The sequence below is a fragment of the Oncorhynchus kisutch genome, linkage group LG13, assembly GCF_002021735.2.
Source record: "Oncorhynchus kisutch isolate 150728-3 linkage group LG13, Okis_V2, whole genome shotgun sequence".
Classification (NCBI taxonomy): Eukaryota; Metazoa; Chordata; class Actinopteri; order Salmoniformes; family Salmonidae; genus Oncorhynchus; species Oncorhynchus kisutch.
Genome location: NC_034186.2, coordinates 39,849,766 through 39,867,666, shown reverse-complemented (window position 1 = coordinate 39,867,666; position 17,901 = coordinate 39,849,766). Strand labels below are relative to the sequence as shown.

Sequence of the window (17,901 nt, the reverse complement as noted above, 5' to 3'; positions counted from 1 at the left end):
CACTACAGGACATGAGGCACAACAGGACATGAGGCACAACAGGACATGAGGCACTACAGGACATGAGGCACTACAGGACATGAGGCACAACAGGACATGAGGCACAACAGGACATGAGGCACAACAGGACATGAGGCACTACAGGACATGAGGCACAACAGGACATGAGGCACACCAGGACATGAGGCACAACAGGACATGAGGCACAACAGGAGATGAGGCACTACAGGACATGTGGCACTACAGGACATGAGGCACAACAGGACATGAGGCACAACAGGACATGAGGCACAACAGGACATGAGGCACTACAGGACATGGGGCCAAAGAAACACCATCCTAACAACTATGTCAGATATAGGCAGCTCAGTGATGTTCTGTTACTATACGCCAAATACAGGAATCCTCTAACACTTCCAGTATAATCCAGTATAATACTGCATTCAGCCCATAGCATTGTGCTGAGTGGAGACACAGACTTATCAGCTATACAGATATGCACTTAAATGATCTGACTCCCCAGATAATACAGCATCTTCAGTACTAAACGTGTCTCCTACAGTCCCTCTCACCCACTGACTTTCATTAGTATTCATTATGATTTTACCGTGCAGGGAGAAGAGAGGTCAGGGCAATTCCACATTAACGGAATTCACTTAATGTATGCCAAACAAAAACTTTCAAAGATTAACAAACCACACCCCAGCTAGCACATTTGGTTCCTTGGAAGTTGTGGGAATGTATGTTTTGGTTTCTGTTGAAGGATTTTGATCAATAATGACTAAATAATGTATACATTTGGCGTAGAGTTATAACTCAGAGTTATCTGTTGTCTGTTGAAGAATATGTTGGTACATAAAGCCAAGAGGAAGGGTCAACAGACAACTCGTGATCACAGTGAAACTAACAACAGGAAAGATGTCTGGTCCCCAACCAGGGAGGGGAGAAACCATTGGGTGTGCAGTAGATTGTGTAACATATGGTAGCAGAAGATAAGCAATGTGTATGTGTTAGAATTGAATTGAAAAGCAGCTTTGTCATTGTCCAAGAGGAGGAGGGACATTTCGTACGACATGACGCTATGTGTGATATATAAACTAATGTACATGTGATTATGTTCCGAGCTCTTGGGAATAAACGCTACTGATTCATTTTGAGACTGATCTTTGTCTATTTTATGCAAATAAGAACCTTACAAATTCTTAGAAACAGACAGTTGTTTTGCTTTGTTATAAATGAATTGGTGAACATATAGGAGTTAAATTCCTCTAACAGGTTCCCATTAGCTCTGGGAACGAAGCCATACGTTTCCTGGCCGGTAGAACGGAAAGTTTTCAAAACATTCTAAGAACAGAAGTGAAAATTTAGCCTGTTCTGGGAACCTACATTTTTAGAGTGCATGGAGGTTCTATTAACTTTCTGAGAATGGAAATTATAGGTTATTTGAAGGTAATTAAATAACATTCTGAGAACAATTTCTAAATGCTGTGAATGTTTTGATTGCAATGTAAGGTTATTTGGAGGTTTTTGAATAACTTTTTACAACTTTCACAACATTTTTTTTTAATAACACTGCTAGCTTAGTTTGGGTTGACGACACTGAACAAAAATATAAACCCAACATGTAACAATTTCAAAGATTTTACTGAGTTACAGTTCATATAAGAAAATCTGTCAATTTAAATGGACGCATTGGGCCCTAATCTATGGTTTTCAAATGACTGGGAATACAGATATGCATCTGTTGGTCACAGATATCTTATTAAAAAAAGAGGTACGGTAGGGGCATGGATAAGACAACCAGTCAGTATCTGGTGTGACCACCATTTTCCTCATGCAGCGCGACACATCTCCTTCGCATAGAGTTGATCAGGCTGATTGTGGCATTTGCAATGTTGTCCCACTCCTTTTCAATGGCTGTGTGAAGTTGCTGCATATTGGCGGGAACTGGAACACACTGTCATACACATCAATCCAGAGCATCCCACACATGCTCAATGGGTGACATGTTTGGTGAGTATGCAGGCCATGGAATAACTTGGACATTTTCAGCTACCAGGAATTGAGTACAGATCCTTGCGACATGGGGCCATGCATTATCATGCTGAAACTTGATATGATGGTGGCGGATAAATGGCATGACAATAGGCCCCAGGATCTCATCACAGTATCTCTGTGCATTCAAATTGCAATCAATAAAATGCAATTGTGTTGTCCATGGCTTGTGCCTGCCCATACCATAACCTCACCACCATCATGGGGCACTGTTCACAAAGTTCATGGGGCAAACCGCTTTCCCACACAACGCCATACATGCTGTCTGCCATCTACCCGGTACAGTTGAAACCGGGATTTATCCATTAAAACTTCTTTGGGATAGGGGGAAGCATTTTCACTTTTGGATGAATAGCAATTAGAAATTCTTCAGTTGCAAACCCCCAGTTTTATCAGCTGTCAAGGTGGCTGGTCTCAGATGATCCCACAGGTGAAGAAGCCGGATGTTAGAGATCCTGGGCTGGCGTGGTTATATGTGGTCTGTGGTTGGGAGGCTGGTTGGACAAACTGCCAATTTCTCTAAAATTATCTTATGGTAGAGAAATTAACATTCAATTCTCTGACAACAGCTCTGGTGGACATTCCTGCAGTCAGCATGCCAATTGCAGGCTCCCTCAAAACTTGAGACATCTGTGGCATTGCGTAGTGTGACAAAACTGCACATTTTTTGTGTTTTTTTTATTGACCCCAACACATCTGTAATGATCATGCTGTTTAATCAGCTTATTGATATGCCACAACTGTCAGGTGAATGGATGAGCAAAGGATAAATGCTCACTAACAGGGATTAAAGAAATGTGTGCATAAGCTTTTTGTGCGTATGGATCATTTCTGGGATCTTATATTTCAGCTCATGAAACCAACACTTTATATCTATATTTTTGTCTAGTGGTTTTTGAACTCCAAGCACAAATAGGACACATAGAAATACCTTTTCTTCGGCATTAATCATGCAAACATATTTATTTTTAATTGTGCACAGCATCATTGAGATTCAAACCTATGATCTTCTGTTTGCTATCCATGGAATTAGTCCACTGTGCCACCAGGATGGGGCTAGCATGCTGTGTTTTTTTTAAACTCATACAAAACATTTTAGTCTATTCAAACAGACGCAACTTCAAAGGAAACAAGTACTTATTAAGATCAGGTGTGGTCAATTAGTGGGTGTGGACAAAACACCTGAACACACTTAACAAATAGAGGAGTTTTGATGAAGTTGAGAACGGAATGTATGTTTTGAAATAATGTATGTTCTTTAAATGTCACAGTGCTAAAGCACTGAAATTCCTAAAAAGCAAAGTGACGAAACCTGAAGGAACTGTTATGCTCAAGTATTGAAATTCCCACAGAAGAATGTTGTTAGTTAACACTCTCTGAACAATTTGAGAACATGACTTTAAATAGAACAATGACGAAACATGTAGGAAACGTTATGTTGAAGTAATGAAATTCCCAAAGAAGAACGTTGTTTCTTAATGTTCTCCGAACAATTTGAGAACATGACTTTAAATAGAACAACGAGGAAACCTGTAAGAAACGTTATGCTGAAGGACCAAATCTGAACCAATCATAGATGTCTATATTTTACATCATAGACGTCTAAGTTTGGACATCAAAGTACGGCACAGCACTGTAGAGTATGGTAGAGCAGAGTACAGTAATGTACAGTATTGTACAGTACAGTACAATACAGTACATTATTGTGTACTCATCTTCAGTGTGCTCTACTGTGTACTGTACTTAAGCAATAAGGCACAAAAGGCATGAATACAGTTACAGGTAAATGGCATTGTTCAGCCCGATGCCATACATTTTTTAATATAAATGATTTATTTTTATATCAACCGGGAAATGTGTGCTTTAGTATTGTATTATTTGGCAACTGTGGTATAAGCAGGATAAACACCTCCATTCTGTACATTACCTTAGAAAAATTAACTCCACAAAGGAACTCAGCTCTGCTTCATCCATTATTTCCAAGGTAAAGTTCAGAACTTCTGTGTTTATCCCATACATTTTTATTTTACTTGACTTTACTGTATGTACTCTTCTGTACTGTACTGTGCTCTACATACTTGTAAAACATAGACGTCTATGATTGGTTCAGATTCAGACTGGACCAAATCTGAAACAATCATGGATGTCTATGTTTGGGCCAAGTCAAGGCCGGTCCGGACTAGGGCTGTTGCAATGACCATATTACCGCAACACTGGCGGTCATGAGTCAAGAAGGCAGTAAAATTCCATGTAACCGTTTAGTCACAGTAATTAGGATTCTCCAAGCTCTGATGCTGCTGCTGGTCATTAGTAGTCTACCAAACTTGCTAAATGCTCAGTACTCAGCACTCAATTGTACCTCTAATCACTCTGACATCAATGTAAATGTCTTCGAAAATCGAATCAAACACTTCATGAGAGCCCATGAGCTCATTTTGTGCAATATTTCTATAGGCTATGCAATTGCGCGAGAAAACAGAGTGATGGCCTCTACCAAAAAGAGGAGGATCCCATCAGCTTTCTATAGGCTAGGCCTGCTATATTTATTTCTCAACTTGCCTAATATTAAGCTCATTGCTTATATTTACAACAGGAGTATAGCCTACCTGACTGGCATGAAAATAAACCACGGGGAAAAGCGTCCTCCATTCGCTATTTACGTGCACAGATGATATGTATTTTTCCCGCTGCCCCTGTTTCGATAAAGGTGCATGATAATGGTCTATTCTAAATAAAAACAAATTTCACACATATATTATTTAGTATATGTAAAGACAAGATTCAATCAGGAATAGTCAGATGGGTGACAATATTAGCCTATCACTTGTGAATGATGCCCAGCATAAGAAAATATGCCTTATTTCCCCCCTTATTTCCCCCTAGCCTAGTCCAAAGGCCTGTATGCTTTAATAAGATTTGTATCACAACTAAAGTGGCCAAATAACTTCTTAAAATTAAGCACGTTAATCCACTTTACAAGGGGTGTAGAGACTAACTGGCATACATAAGCAGCGCATGAGTTTCACGTTTGGGGAAGATCATTTTCACCATAAAAATGCATCTTTATAATAAAAGCATTACATGCATAATTGCATTTGCAGTCACTTATGATAATGGTGTTTTCCGCTAATGGAACAATCACACTTATAGCCTACTGCCATGTGCGCATTGCCAGATCAGTACCTAACATAAGGACAACTCAGATGATGCTATTCTGTTCTTCTGAAATAGACTACATTTTCTTCATTTCATGCTTCTTTAGACTGGTCTAAAATAAATAACAGATTTACTATGACGGTGTAGGCTATATTAAATTGATTTATTAGACTTGTAGGCTATGTGTGGAAGCCAGGAGATGCTAAATGTGTTTATGTTAATTAGAGAGAGAGGGGGGGGGGGGCAGAGAGAGAGAGGGAGACAGAGAGATGGGCAGAGAGAGAGGGAGACAGAGAGGGGCAGAGAGGGAGAGAGGGAGACAGAGAGAAGGGCAGAAAGAGAGAGGGAGACAGAGAGAGGGGCAGAGAGAGGGGAGACAGAGGGAGGGAGGGAGACAGAGGGAGGGAGAGAGGCAGAGGGAGGGAGAGAGGCAGAGACAAAGAGAGGGGCAGAGAGGGAGACAGAGGGAGGGGCAGAGAGAGGGGAGACAGAGGGAGGGAGGGAGACAGAGGGAGGGAGAGAGGCAGAGACATAGAGAGGGGCATAGAGAGAGAGGGAGACAGGGAGACAGAGATAGGGGAAGAGAGAGAGAGGGATACAGAGGGAGGGAGAGAGGCAGAGACAGAGAAGGAGACAGAGGGAGCGAGACAGAGAGGGAGGGAGGGAGACAGAGAGGGAGACAGAGAGGGAGGGAGACAGAGAGGGGAGACAGACAGAGAGGGAGGGAGACAGAGAGGGAGGGAGACAGAGAGGGAGACAGAGAGGGAGACAGAGGGAGGGGCAGAGAGAGAGAGGGAGTGTATGTGTAATTCTGTGTGATTAGTTAGGTATTTAGTAAATAAATAATTAAACCCAATTTTGTATTGCTGATTCAACTTGTGAGCCAGGGTTCGTGCAGATAACCAAGAATTTACAACTTTCAGATGAGACTGAATTAAGATGATGATTAATATTGACTGATGTTGATGTAAAATATTACTAGGTCTTTAAGAGTTTATTCGGAAATATAACAGCTCTATAAACATTATTTCCTGGTGCCCGACTCTCTAGTTAATTACATTTACATGATTAGCTCAATCAGGTGATATTAATTACGGAGAAAATATTTTATAGAATAGCATGTCATATCACTTAATCCGGCATTGCCAAAGACACAACAGTTGCATGGACTCTGTGTGCAATAATAGTGTTTAACATGATTTTTTTAATGTCTAGCTCATCTCTGTACCCCACACATACAATTATCTGTAAGGTCCGTCAGTCGAGCAGTGAATTTCAAACACAGATTCAACCACAAAGACCAGGGAGGTTTTCCAATGCCTCGCAAAGAAGGGTAGTACCTAGTGGAAGATCAGTAAAAATACAAATAAATATCCCTTTGAGCATAGTGATGTAATTAATTACACTTTGGATGGTGTATCAATACACCCAGTCACTACAAAGATAAAAGCGTCCTTTCTAACTCAGTTGCTGGAGAGGAACGAAACCTCTCAAGGATTTCCCCATGTTGCCAATGGTGACCTTAAAACAGTTCGAGTTTAATGGCTGTGATAGGAGAAAACTGAGGATGGATCAAAACATGCATCCTGTTTGCAACAAGGCACTAAATTAATACTGCAAAAAATTTGGCAAAGCAATTAACTTTTGGTCCTAAATACAAAGTGTTATGTTGGGGGCAAATCCAACACAACACATTACTAAGTACCACTCTCCATATTCCTAGTTGTGGCTGCATCATGTTATGGATATGCTTATAATTGTTAAGGACAGGGGATATTTTCTGGATAAAAAAATTAATGGAATGGAGCTAAGCACAGGCAAAATCCTAGAGGAAAACCTGGTTCGGTCTGCTTTCCAACAGACACTGGGAGATGAATTCACCTTTCATCAGGACAATAACCTAAAAGACAAGCCCAAATCTACACTGGAGTTGCTTACCAAGAAGACAGTGAATGTTCCTTTAAGTTTTTTACTTAAATCTGCTTGAAAATCTATGGCAAGACTTGAAAATGTTGTCTAGCAATGATCAACAACCAATTTCACAGAGCTTGAAGAATTTTGAAAAGAATAATGGGAATCCAGGTGTGGAATATTCTTAGAGATTTATTGCCTATTTATGCTTATTCTGGAAAGGCTGTCTGGAGGCTCCGTATGGAGGGTGTGACGCAATTGCGGAGGCCCCGGAGGCACGCAATGGCCAAATCGAGCTCCTACCGCATTGCTGTGTGCCTCTCAAGTTTTTTAACAATGGGGAGAGCGCCATATACAGTTGAAGTCAGAAGTTTACATTCACCTTAGCCAAATACATTTAACTCATTTTTTCACAATCCCTGACATTTAATCCTAGAAAAAAATTCCCTGTCTTAGGTCAGTTAGGATCACCACTTTATTTTAAGAATGTAAGAATAATAGTAGAGAATTATTTCTTTCATCACATTCCCAGTGGGTCAGAAGTTTACATACACTTAATTAGTATTTGGTAGCATTGTCTTTAAATTGTTCAACTTGGGTCAAACGTTTCGGGTAGCGTTCCACAAGCTTCCCACAATAAGTTGGGTGAATTTTGGCTCATTCCTCCTGACAGAGCAGGTGTAACTGAGTCAGGTTTGTTGGCCTCCTTGCTCGCACACGCTTTTTCAGTTCTGCCCACAAATTTTCTATAGGATTGAGGTCAGGGCTTTGTGATGGCCATTCCAATACCTTGACATTGTTGTCCTTAAGCCATTTTGCCCCAACTTTGGAAGTATGCTTGGGGTCATTGTCCATTTGGAAGACCCATTTGCGACCAAGCTTTAACATCTTGACTGATGTCTTGAGATGTTGCTTCAATATATCCACATAATTTTCCTTCCTCGTGAAGTCATCTATTTTGTGAAGTGCACCAGTCCCTGCTGCAGCAAAGCACCGCCAGAACATGATGCTGCCACCCCGTGCTTCACGTGTTCTTCGGCTTGCAAGCCTCCACCGTTTTCCTCCAAACATAACGATGGTCATTATGGCCAAACAGTTATATTTTTGTTTTATCAGACCAGAGGACATTTCTCCAAAAAGTACGATCTTTGTCCCCATGTGCAGTTGCAAACCGTAGTCTGGCTTTTTTATGGCTTCTTCCTTGCTGAGCGGCCTTTTAGGTTATGTTGATATAGGACTCGTTTTACTGTGGCTATAGATACTTTACTGTGGCTATACTGTGGCTATAGATACTTTTGTACCTGTTTCCTCCAGTATCTTCACAAGGTTCTTTGCTGTTGTTCTGGGATTGATTTGCACTTTTCGCACCAAAGTACTTCATCTCTAGGAGACAGAACGCGTCTCCTTCCTGAGCGGTACGACGGCTGCGTGGTCCCATGGTGTTTATATTTGCGCACTATTGTTTGTACAGATGAACGTGGTACTTCAGGCATTTGGAAATTGCTCCCAAGGATGAACCAGACTTGTGGAGGTCTGCAATTTCTTTTCTGAGGTCTTGGCTGGTTTCTTTTGATTTTTCCATGATGTCAAGCAAAGAGGCACTGAGATTGAAGGTCGGCCTTGAAATACATTCACAGGTACACCTCCAATTGACTCAAATGATGTCAATTAGCCTATCCGAAGCTTCTAACGCCATGATATAATTTTCTGGATTTTTCCAGGCTGTTTAAAGGCACAATCAATTTAGTGTATGTAAACTTCTGACCCACTGAAATTGCGATATCGTGAAATAATCTGTCTGTAAACAATTATTGGGAAAAATACTTGTGTCATGCACAAAGTAGATGTTCCTAACCGACTTGCCAAAACTATAGTTTGTTAACAAGAAATTTGTGGAGTAGTTTCAAAACTATTTTTAATGACTCCAACCTAAGTGTATGTAAACTTCTGACTTCAACTGTTGCTCCGGTGATTGGTTGACGGTAGGTGGGGGGGTGGTACGTCCTGTATAAACACAAACTCACTTCCTTAACAACTTCCTTCACAATACCTCTGCCCCGCAAAGCGCAAGAAGTATGAATGCCCTGATGTCTGCGGAAGTCACATCGCAGTAAATGCTGTACGGCAGTGGTCACCAACTGGTTGATCATGATCGACTGGTTGATCACCAAGGCATTCCTAGTCGATCACCAAACATTTCTGTGAAAAACCCAACGATAAAATCTTGCATTATAATTTTTTTAAATCAATTTCATGCTGTTGGCGGTAGGTGGTCTTGATTCAGCAGCTCTAGCACCAGAAGGCAACGTGTTCCCATTTTGAACCATTTATTGTGTCTGAAGGTAGAACTCCGCCTACCCGGGCAGGCCCGGAGAACAATTTAAGTGCACCTATAAGCCTACCGCTGGCCAATCAGAGAGCTCAGATCACCGTGTCTGCACAGTTTCCTCAAGTCATAGCCTGTAAAAAGAAACCTCGAACTCAAAGCAAAGTTGATAATGCGAGATTTCAAAACTTTCAAAACCATGACTAGAGAGACTCAACGAATACAGCACAGGGCTGATGTTTTTATGAGTAAGTTCATGTTTAAGTTGTTATTCAGCACTGTCAACACTTTGTTCAACACTTCTATAAGCCATAAAATGCACATTCTGCCTACAGCCAGCACTGTAGCTGCAATTAATGAGTATAGCAAAGGGTTCCGATAAGCTTGCGTTGTTATTATTTGCAGCATGAATCCTTTTAATATCAAGGAATATTTCACTTTCTCTGGTCATAGGAGTAACAACATGAATTGGTGTATGGGGCAGAAATAATGCAGTGCGACTTGAGTTTCTCCATCAGCTGGAAGACTGTGTCCCATTTTCTCAATGGAGGCATGGAGGGAGAGTGGAGGGATGGTGTCAGCCTCACCGTTGCACCCTCTCTCCCCTCAGACTGACCATCAGATGCAGGCCATCAGTCCAGTAAAAAAAAGAAAAACTCATGATTACGCTCACGCAGCTGTGCATCAAGTAATACAACAAATGATGTATTACCATTGTGGTCATATACTGGGGTGGCAGGTAGCCTAGTGGTTAGAGCGTTTGGCCAGTAATCGAAAGGTTGCTAGATCGAATCCCTGAGCTGACAAGCTGAGCGGCCTTTTAGACCATCATTGTAAATAAGAATTTGTTCTTAACTGACTTGCCAAGTTAAATAAAAAAATGTGTTTTTAAAAATCTACCTAATTAAAAAATATATATATTTCAAAATGGTCTGAGAGGAACAACATTGGTAGGGTAATTCAAGCATATCCAATATGCAGTGATAATGTATTTGGCCTAGAGCCTACTGCACAAACCTCATTGCTACAGAAATGTTTTTAATTGGTTAACATTTTTTAAGTAAATCAAAAAAATAAATCTGAGCGGTAGAACTCAGCTAGCATTTTGACTCAGAAAGTGATCTTGACTCAGAAAAGGTTGGTGACCACTGCTGTACGGCCACTGCAGATGCCAGATTGACCATGCAGAGCCTTTTGCCCAGAAAGACTCATAGCTGATTCTATCATCATCGGGTTGAATACTTATCTAATATGAATATTTATGTGTTTTATTTTTCATTAATTCTCATAGAGTATTTTGTGTTGATCGTTGACAACAAATGACAACGAAATCAAATTTAATCACACTTTGTAACACAACAAAGTGTGGAAAAAGTCAAGGAGTGTGAATACTATCTGAAGGCACTGTATACTGTAATGGGAATGAGAGTTCCATGTTAATTCAATCTTTAACAAGGAACATAATGTCATGCCCTGATCTGTTTCACCTGTCTTTGTGATTGTCTCCACCCACCTCCAGGTGTCTCCTGTTTTACCCAATAGTCCCCAGTGTATTTATCACGGTTTTTCCTGTCTCTCTGTGCCAGTTTGTCTTGTTTTGCCAAGTCAACCAGCGGTTTGCCTAGGTCTTATTTTTCCCAGTCTCTGTTTTTTCCTAGGCCTCCTGGTTTTGACTCTTGCCTGTCCTGACGCCATATCCGCCTGCCTGACCACATTGCCTGTTCTGACCTCGAGCCTGCCTATCGCCTGGTACTGTTTGGACTCTGACCTGGTTTATGAACTCTTGCCTGTCACTGACCTGCTTTTTTTTACCCCTTTTGGTATTATAAATATCGGAGCTCAACCATCTGCCTCCTGTGTCTGCATTTGGGTCTCACCTTGTGCCCTTGAGAATTTCAATAAGCATTTTTCTACGGCTTGCCACGCTTTCCACCTGGCTATCCAAACCCCAGTCAACTGCCCGGCATCCCACAGCAACTGGCCCAAGCCTCCCCATGTCTCCTTCACCCAAGCCCAGACAGCAGATGTTCTGAAAGAGCTACAAATCAGCCGGGCTAGACAATCTGGACCCTCTCTTTCTAAAATGATCTGCCGAAATTGTTGCAACCCCTATTACTAGCCTGTTCAACCTCTCTTTCGTATCGTCTGAGATTCCCAAAGATTGGAAAGCTGCCGCGATCATCCCCCTCTTCAAAGGGGGAGACACACTAGACCCAAACTGCTACAGACCTATATTTATCCTACCCTACCTTTTTAAGGTCTTCGAAAGCCAAGTTAACAAACAGATTACCGACCATTTAGAATCCCACCATACCTTCTCCGCTATGCAATCTGGTTTCAGAGCTGGTCCTGGGTGCACCTCAGCCATGCTCAAGGTCCTAAATGATATCATAACTGCCATCGATAAGAGACATTACTGTGGAGCTGTAGTCATCGACCTGGCCAAGGCTTTCGACCCTGTCAATCACCACATTCTATCAGCAGATTAAACAACCTTGGTTTCTCAAATGACTGCCTCGCCTGGTTCACCAAGTACTTCTCAGATAGAGTTCAGTGTGTCACTGTTGTCTGGACCTCTGGCAGTCTCTATAGGGGTGCCACAGGGTTCAATTCTCGGGCCGACTCTCTTCTCTGTATACATCAATGATGTCGCTCTTGCTGCTGGTGATTCTCTGATCCACCTCTACGCAGACGACACCATTCTGTATACTTCTGGCCCCTCTTTGGACACTGTTAACTAACCTCCAGACGAGCTTCAATGCCATACAACTCTCCTGCTGTTGCCTCCAACTGCTCTCAAATGCAAGTAAAACTAAATGCATACTCTTCAACCGATCGCTGCCAGCACCTGCCCGCCCGACCAGCATCACTACTCTGGACGATTCTGACTTAGATTATGTGGACAACTACAAATACCTAGGTGTCTGGTTAGACTGTAAACTCTCCTTCCAGACTCACATTAAGAATCTCCAATCCAAAATTAAATCTAGAATCAGCTTCCTATTTCGCAACAAAGCATCCTTCACTCATGCTGCCAAACATACCCTCGTAAAACTGACCATCCTACCGATCCTCAACTTCGGCGATGTCATTTACAAAATAGCCTCCAACACACAAATTGGATGCAGTCTATCACAGTGCCATCCGTTTTGTCACCAAAGCCCCATATACTACCCACCATTGTGACCTGTACGCTCTCGTTGGCTGGCCCTCACTTCATACTCGTCGCCAAACTCACTGGCTCCAGGTCATCTACAAGTCTCTACTAGGTAAAGCCCCGCCTTATCTCAGCTCACTGGTCACCATAGCAGCACCCACCCGTAGCACGCACTCCAGCAGGTATATCTCACTAGTCACCCCCAAAGCCAATTCCTCCTTTGGGCGCCTTTCCTTCCAGTTCTCTGCTGCCAATGACTGGAACGAACTGCAAAAATCACTGAAGCTGGAGACTCATATCTCCCTCACTAGCTTTAAGCACCAGCTGTCAGAGCAGCTCACAGATCACTGCACCTGTACATAGCCCATCTGTAATATAGCCATCCAACTACCTCATCCCCATGCGGTATTTATTTATTGATCTTGCTCCTTTGCACCCCAGTATCTCTACTTGCACATTCATCTTCTGCACATCAATCACTCCAGTGTTTAATTGGTATATTGTAATTACTTCGCCACCATGGCCTATTTATTGCCTTATCTTACCTCATTTGCACACACTGTATATAGATTTCTTTCTACTGTATTATTGACTGTATGTTTGTTTATTCCATGTGTAACTCTGTGTTGTATGTGTTGAACTGCTTTGCTTTATTCTTGGCCAGGTCGCAGTTGTAAATGAGAACTTGTTCTCAACTAGCCTACCTGGTTAAATAAAGGTAAAATATATATATATATATATTTTTAAATACATAAGCCTAGATCGTGCACTGAAAGTCCCCTGCAAAAATGCATAAATCTTTCAATAGCATGTACTTTAGTCTCCCAGTGAAATTACATGTAGGCATCTAGTAAAGGGGTATTCCATTAATATTTTACTCAGAAGTATGTTTCCGGTCGAGCCAATATAACTCAACACAAAAATGTATGTACTAATGGATTCCACAAAGCCTTTTAGCAGATGTGGGGATAGTTATTTGTGTCAAACTACCCACATAGGCTATATATTATTCCACTGTATAAATCAAATAAAAATAATATGTAACATGCCAGAACTGATGAGACAGGGTATGGTCTCTGCCTAGATATTTCTGGGATGAGAACAATGACGTGTATATACTGTATAAACCATTGGCTGAGACTAGCTACCTTTTTGAACAGTCTGACTTTGAACAAAATCCCTTTATCAAACCATCTCGGTATCTTCCATGATCCAGAGAGATGATCACTAACATGAATGATCTGCAACAGTCATAGCAGAGTACATTTAGGAGATACAAATCTCTAGTCATTTGTACAGCTAGGTTCATCATCATCACTGCCAAGTTCCGTCGGTCAGGGTATGTGTGTACCAAATGTGCCACATTTACCAATCTCAATCATAGACAAGCGGCAATGGAGAGTCTCTGTTTTGTGCAGCCGTAGATTCAATATTAGGCTAGTTATGCAATCTTCACTATTCTCGAGACAGTCTGTTCTAGCACGGGAGTCCACTCTAGGGGTTTTAGTCTGTTGGCAAGTCCATTAAAAAGGGGTTGCCAGTGCAAACTTATTTTGGTCAGTTATAAATCCATAAGATCAACCTGTTGAGCATCCTGCCTTTTAGAGTTTGCCTCGGAGAGCTGTGATCTGTGACACAAGTCTGGCACTTTACCCTCCGCATATGGACATACCAGGCACACACATGCCAGACACAACACACACACTCACCCTCAGAAACACACACCCACAGACACACACACCAACACACACACACATACACAGAGGCACACACACACGGAGACATACACACACGGACACACACACACACACACACACACACACACACACACACACACACACACACACACACACACACACACAGACACACACAGAGACACACACACGGAGACACACACACACGGAGACACACACACACAAACACCCTAATGAACTCAGTGCACTACTCACCTTTGTGACCCATCATGACAGCGAGGTGTAGAGGTGTGTTTCCTGAAGAGGATAAATACAATAGAGAGTTTAGACTGTGCATTACAGTTAGGCCTGCATACAGACACAAAAACTGCCGCACTGACATTATCCAGCACCAACGCAGTGTTCGGCAATGTACATGTCTAACATCAGCACGCTTGTGTTCAGATGGGAGGGGTGGAAATAATTGAGGTGTGTTTAAAAACATTATCCAAAGTGCTAATTTTAGGCAGTGCTGGTAGGGATATTTAAGACCAACCAAAAGCTCGTTTTAGCGGTAAGGCAGTTGGTTATGGCATGAATTTTGACAGCGGAAATGCAGCCTATATAGCGGTGGTGCACACTGCCGATATGTGCATGGGACAAGATGTGACATCCCATTTTTATCTATGTATTGTAGGCAGGCCTACATTATTTTAGCCATGCTTTGGACGTGCATATAAAACCCCCTCCGTGATGTAGGCTACGTGTCCATGCACATCATGAAACGAGAGATGAGAACCTCGGTGTATATCGGTGAACTTCGTATTTAGAAGCTTTTTTCCTGTAACTATGGTTTGTTTTACATGTCATCTTTTTTTTAAAATCAAGCCCCCCATAGGCTACCCTTACCCTAAGCCTACTACAGTTGAAGTCAGAAGTTTATATACACCTTAGAGAAATACATTTACATTTTTCACAATTCCTGACATTTAATCCTAGTAAATATTCAGTTTTAAGTCAGTTCGGAGCACCACTTTATTTTAAGAATGTGAAAAGTCAGAATAGTAGTAGAGATAATGATTTATTTCAACTTGTATTTCTTTCTCACATTCCCAGTGGGTCAGACGTTTACATACACTCAGTTAGTAGTTGGTAGCATTGCCTTTAAATTGTTCAACTTGGGTCAAACGTTTTGGGTAGCCTTCCACAAGCTTCCCACAAAAAGTTGGGTGAATTTTGGCCCATTCCTCCTGACAGAGCGGGTGTAACTGAGTCAGGTTTGTAGGCCTCCTTGCTCGCACACGCTTTTTCAGTTCTGCCCACAAATATTCTATAGGATTGAGGTCAGGGCTTTGCGATGGCCACTCCAATACCTAGACTTAGTTGTCCTTAAGCCATTTTGCCACAACTTTGGAAGTATGCTTGGGGTCATTGTCCATTTGGAAGACCCATTTGCGACCAAGCTTTAACTTCTTGACTGATGTCTTGAGATGTTGCTTCAATATATCCACATTATTTTACTACCTCATGATGCCATCTGTTTTGTGAAGTGCACCAGTCCCTCTTGCAGCAAAGCACCCCCACAACATGATGCTGCCACCCCCGTGCTTCACAGTTGGGATGGCGTTCTTCGTCTTGCAAGCCACCCCCTTTTTCATCCAAACACAATGATGGTCATTATGGCCAAACAATTCTATTTTTGTTTCATCAGACCAGAGGACATTTCTCCAAAAAGTACGATCTGTGTCCCCATGTGCAGTTGCAAACCATAGTCTGGCTTTTTTATGGCGGTTTTGGAGCAGTGGCTTCTTCCTTGCTGAGCAACCTTTCAGGTTATGTCGATATAGGACTCGTTTTACTGTGGATATAGATACTTTTGTACCTGTTTCCTCCAGCATCTCCACAAGGTTCTTTGCTCCTGTTCTGGGATTGATTTGATTTCACAGGTACACTTCCAATTGACTCAAATTATGTCAATTAGCCTATCAGAAGCTTCTAAAGCCATGACATCGTTTTCTGGAATTTTCCAAGCTGTTTAAAGGCACAGTTAACTTAGTGTATGTAAACTTCTGACCCACTCGAATTGCGATACAGTGAAATAATCTGTCTGTAAACAGTTGTTGGAAAAATGACTTGTATCATGCACAAAGTAGATGTCCTAACCGACTTGCCAAAACTGTAGTTTGTTTACAAGACATTTGTGGATTGGTTGAAAAACACAATTTAATGACTCCAACCTAGGTGTACAGTGCCTTGCGAAAGTATTCGGCCCCCTTGAACTTTGCGACCTTTTGCCACATTTCAGGCTTCAAACATAAAGATATAAAACTGTATTTTTTTGTGAAGAATCAACAACAAGTGGGACACAATCATGAAGTGGAACGACATTTATTGGATATTTCAAACTTTTTTAACAAATCAAAAACTGAAAAATTGGGCTGTATGTAAAGTTCCGACTTCAACTGTAACGAAGGCTGGTTCAACAGCAATGCGTCAAGTGATTTTTTTATACTGCTGATTTTATGATGTCATTAGATTTTACATGTATTTGTTGTTGTTTAAAAAACAAATAGATTGCTTGTTTTTGATTTAATTTGATTAAAACCAAACGTATTAGAATGATTCACTGTCCTGGGTTTCTGGTGAAACAATGCAAAGCAATGCAACTTCTGGAGAAGTGTAAATGCGATCTGTAAGATTGTGTATATAAAACATAGGCCTATTTGAGAGCATCATAACAGTGAGTGGACATTCTCCTCTTCTCTTTATATTGGATTTTGTCCAGCTAATGTGAAAAGTTTGGATCTGCATAAAACCATCCATTGTTTGTGTTGTTGCAATATTATATGGAAGCAATTATGGTGCCTGTCAGTCTGTTTAGCCTATTTAAAACAAGTTGTTGTTAGAATTTGATTAAAAAACAGTCAGTATCTGGTGTGACCACCATTTCCCTCATGCAGCTCAAACACATCTCCTTCGCATAGAGTTGATCAGGCTGTTGATTGTGGCCTGTGGAATGTTTTGGCGGGAACTGGAACATGCTGTCATACACGTCGATCCAGAGCATCCCAAACATGGTCAACAGGTGACCTGTCTGGTGAGTATGCAGGCCATGGAAGAACTGTGCTATTTTCAGCCTCCAGGAATTGTGTACAGATCTGTGCGACATGGGGCCGTGCATTATCATGCTGAAACATGAGGTGATGGCAGCAGATGAATGGCATGACAATGGGCCTCAGAATCTCGTCACGGTATCTCTGTTTGATGCCCTTCTATTTGTTCTGTTCCGGACATTATTATGAGCCGTTCTCCCATCAGCAGCCTCCACTGCTGTGTATTCAAATTGTTATCGATAAAATGTTATTGTGTTCGTGGACTGCCGATACCATAACCCCAACGCCACCATGGGGCACTCTGTTCACAACGTCGACATCCACAAACCCGCTCGCCCAACACAACGCAATACATTCATCCATGAAGAACACATTACTCCATCATGCCAGTGGCCATCGAGGGTTAGCATTTGCCCACCGAAGTCAGTTACAAAGCAAACCTGCAGTGAGGTCAAGACCCTGGTGAGGACGAAGAGCATGCAGATGAGCTTTCCTGAGACGGTTTCTGAC

At 41.7% G+C, this 17,901-nt stretch overlaps 1 protein-coding gene across 1 annotated transcript in view; it reads right to left on the bottom strand.

Moving 5' to 3' along the window:
- The window catches only part of LOC109902408 (ankyrin repeat domain-containing protein 13C-like), an 81,406-nt gene that overhangs the window by 53,925 nt on the left and 9,580 nt on the right, over positions 1-17,901 (bottom strand). Inside the window, exon 2 of the mRNA XM_031786239.1 lies at positions 14,555-14,596. Coding sequence (XP_031642099.1) covers positions 14,555-14,596 — 42 coding nt within the window. The remainder of the gene's footprint in view (positions 1-14,554; positions 14,597-17,901) is intronic.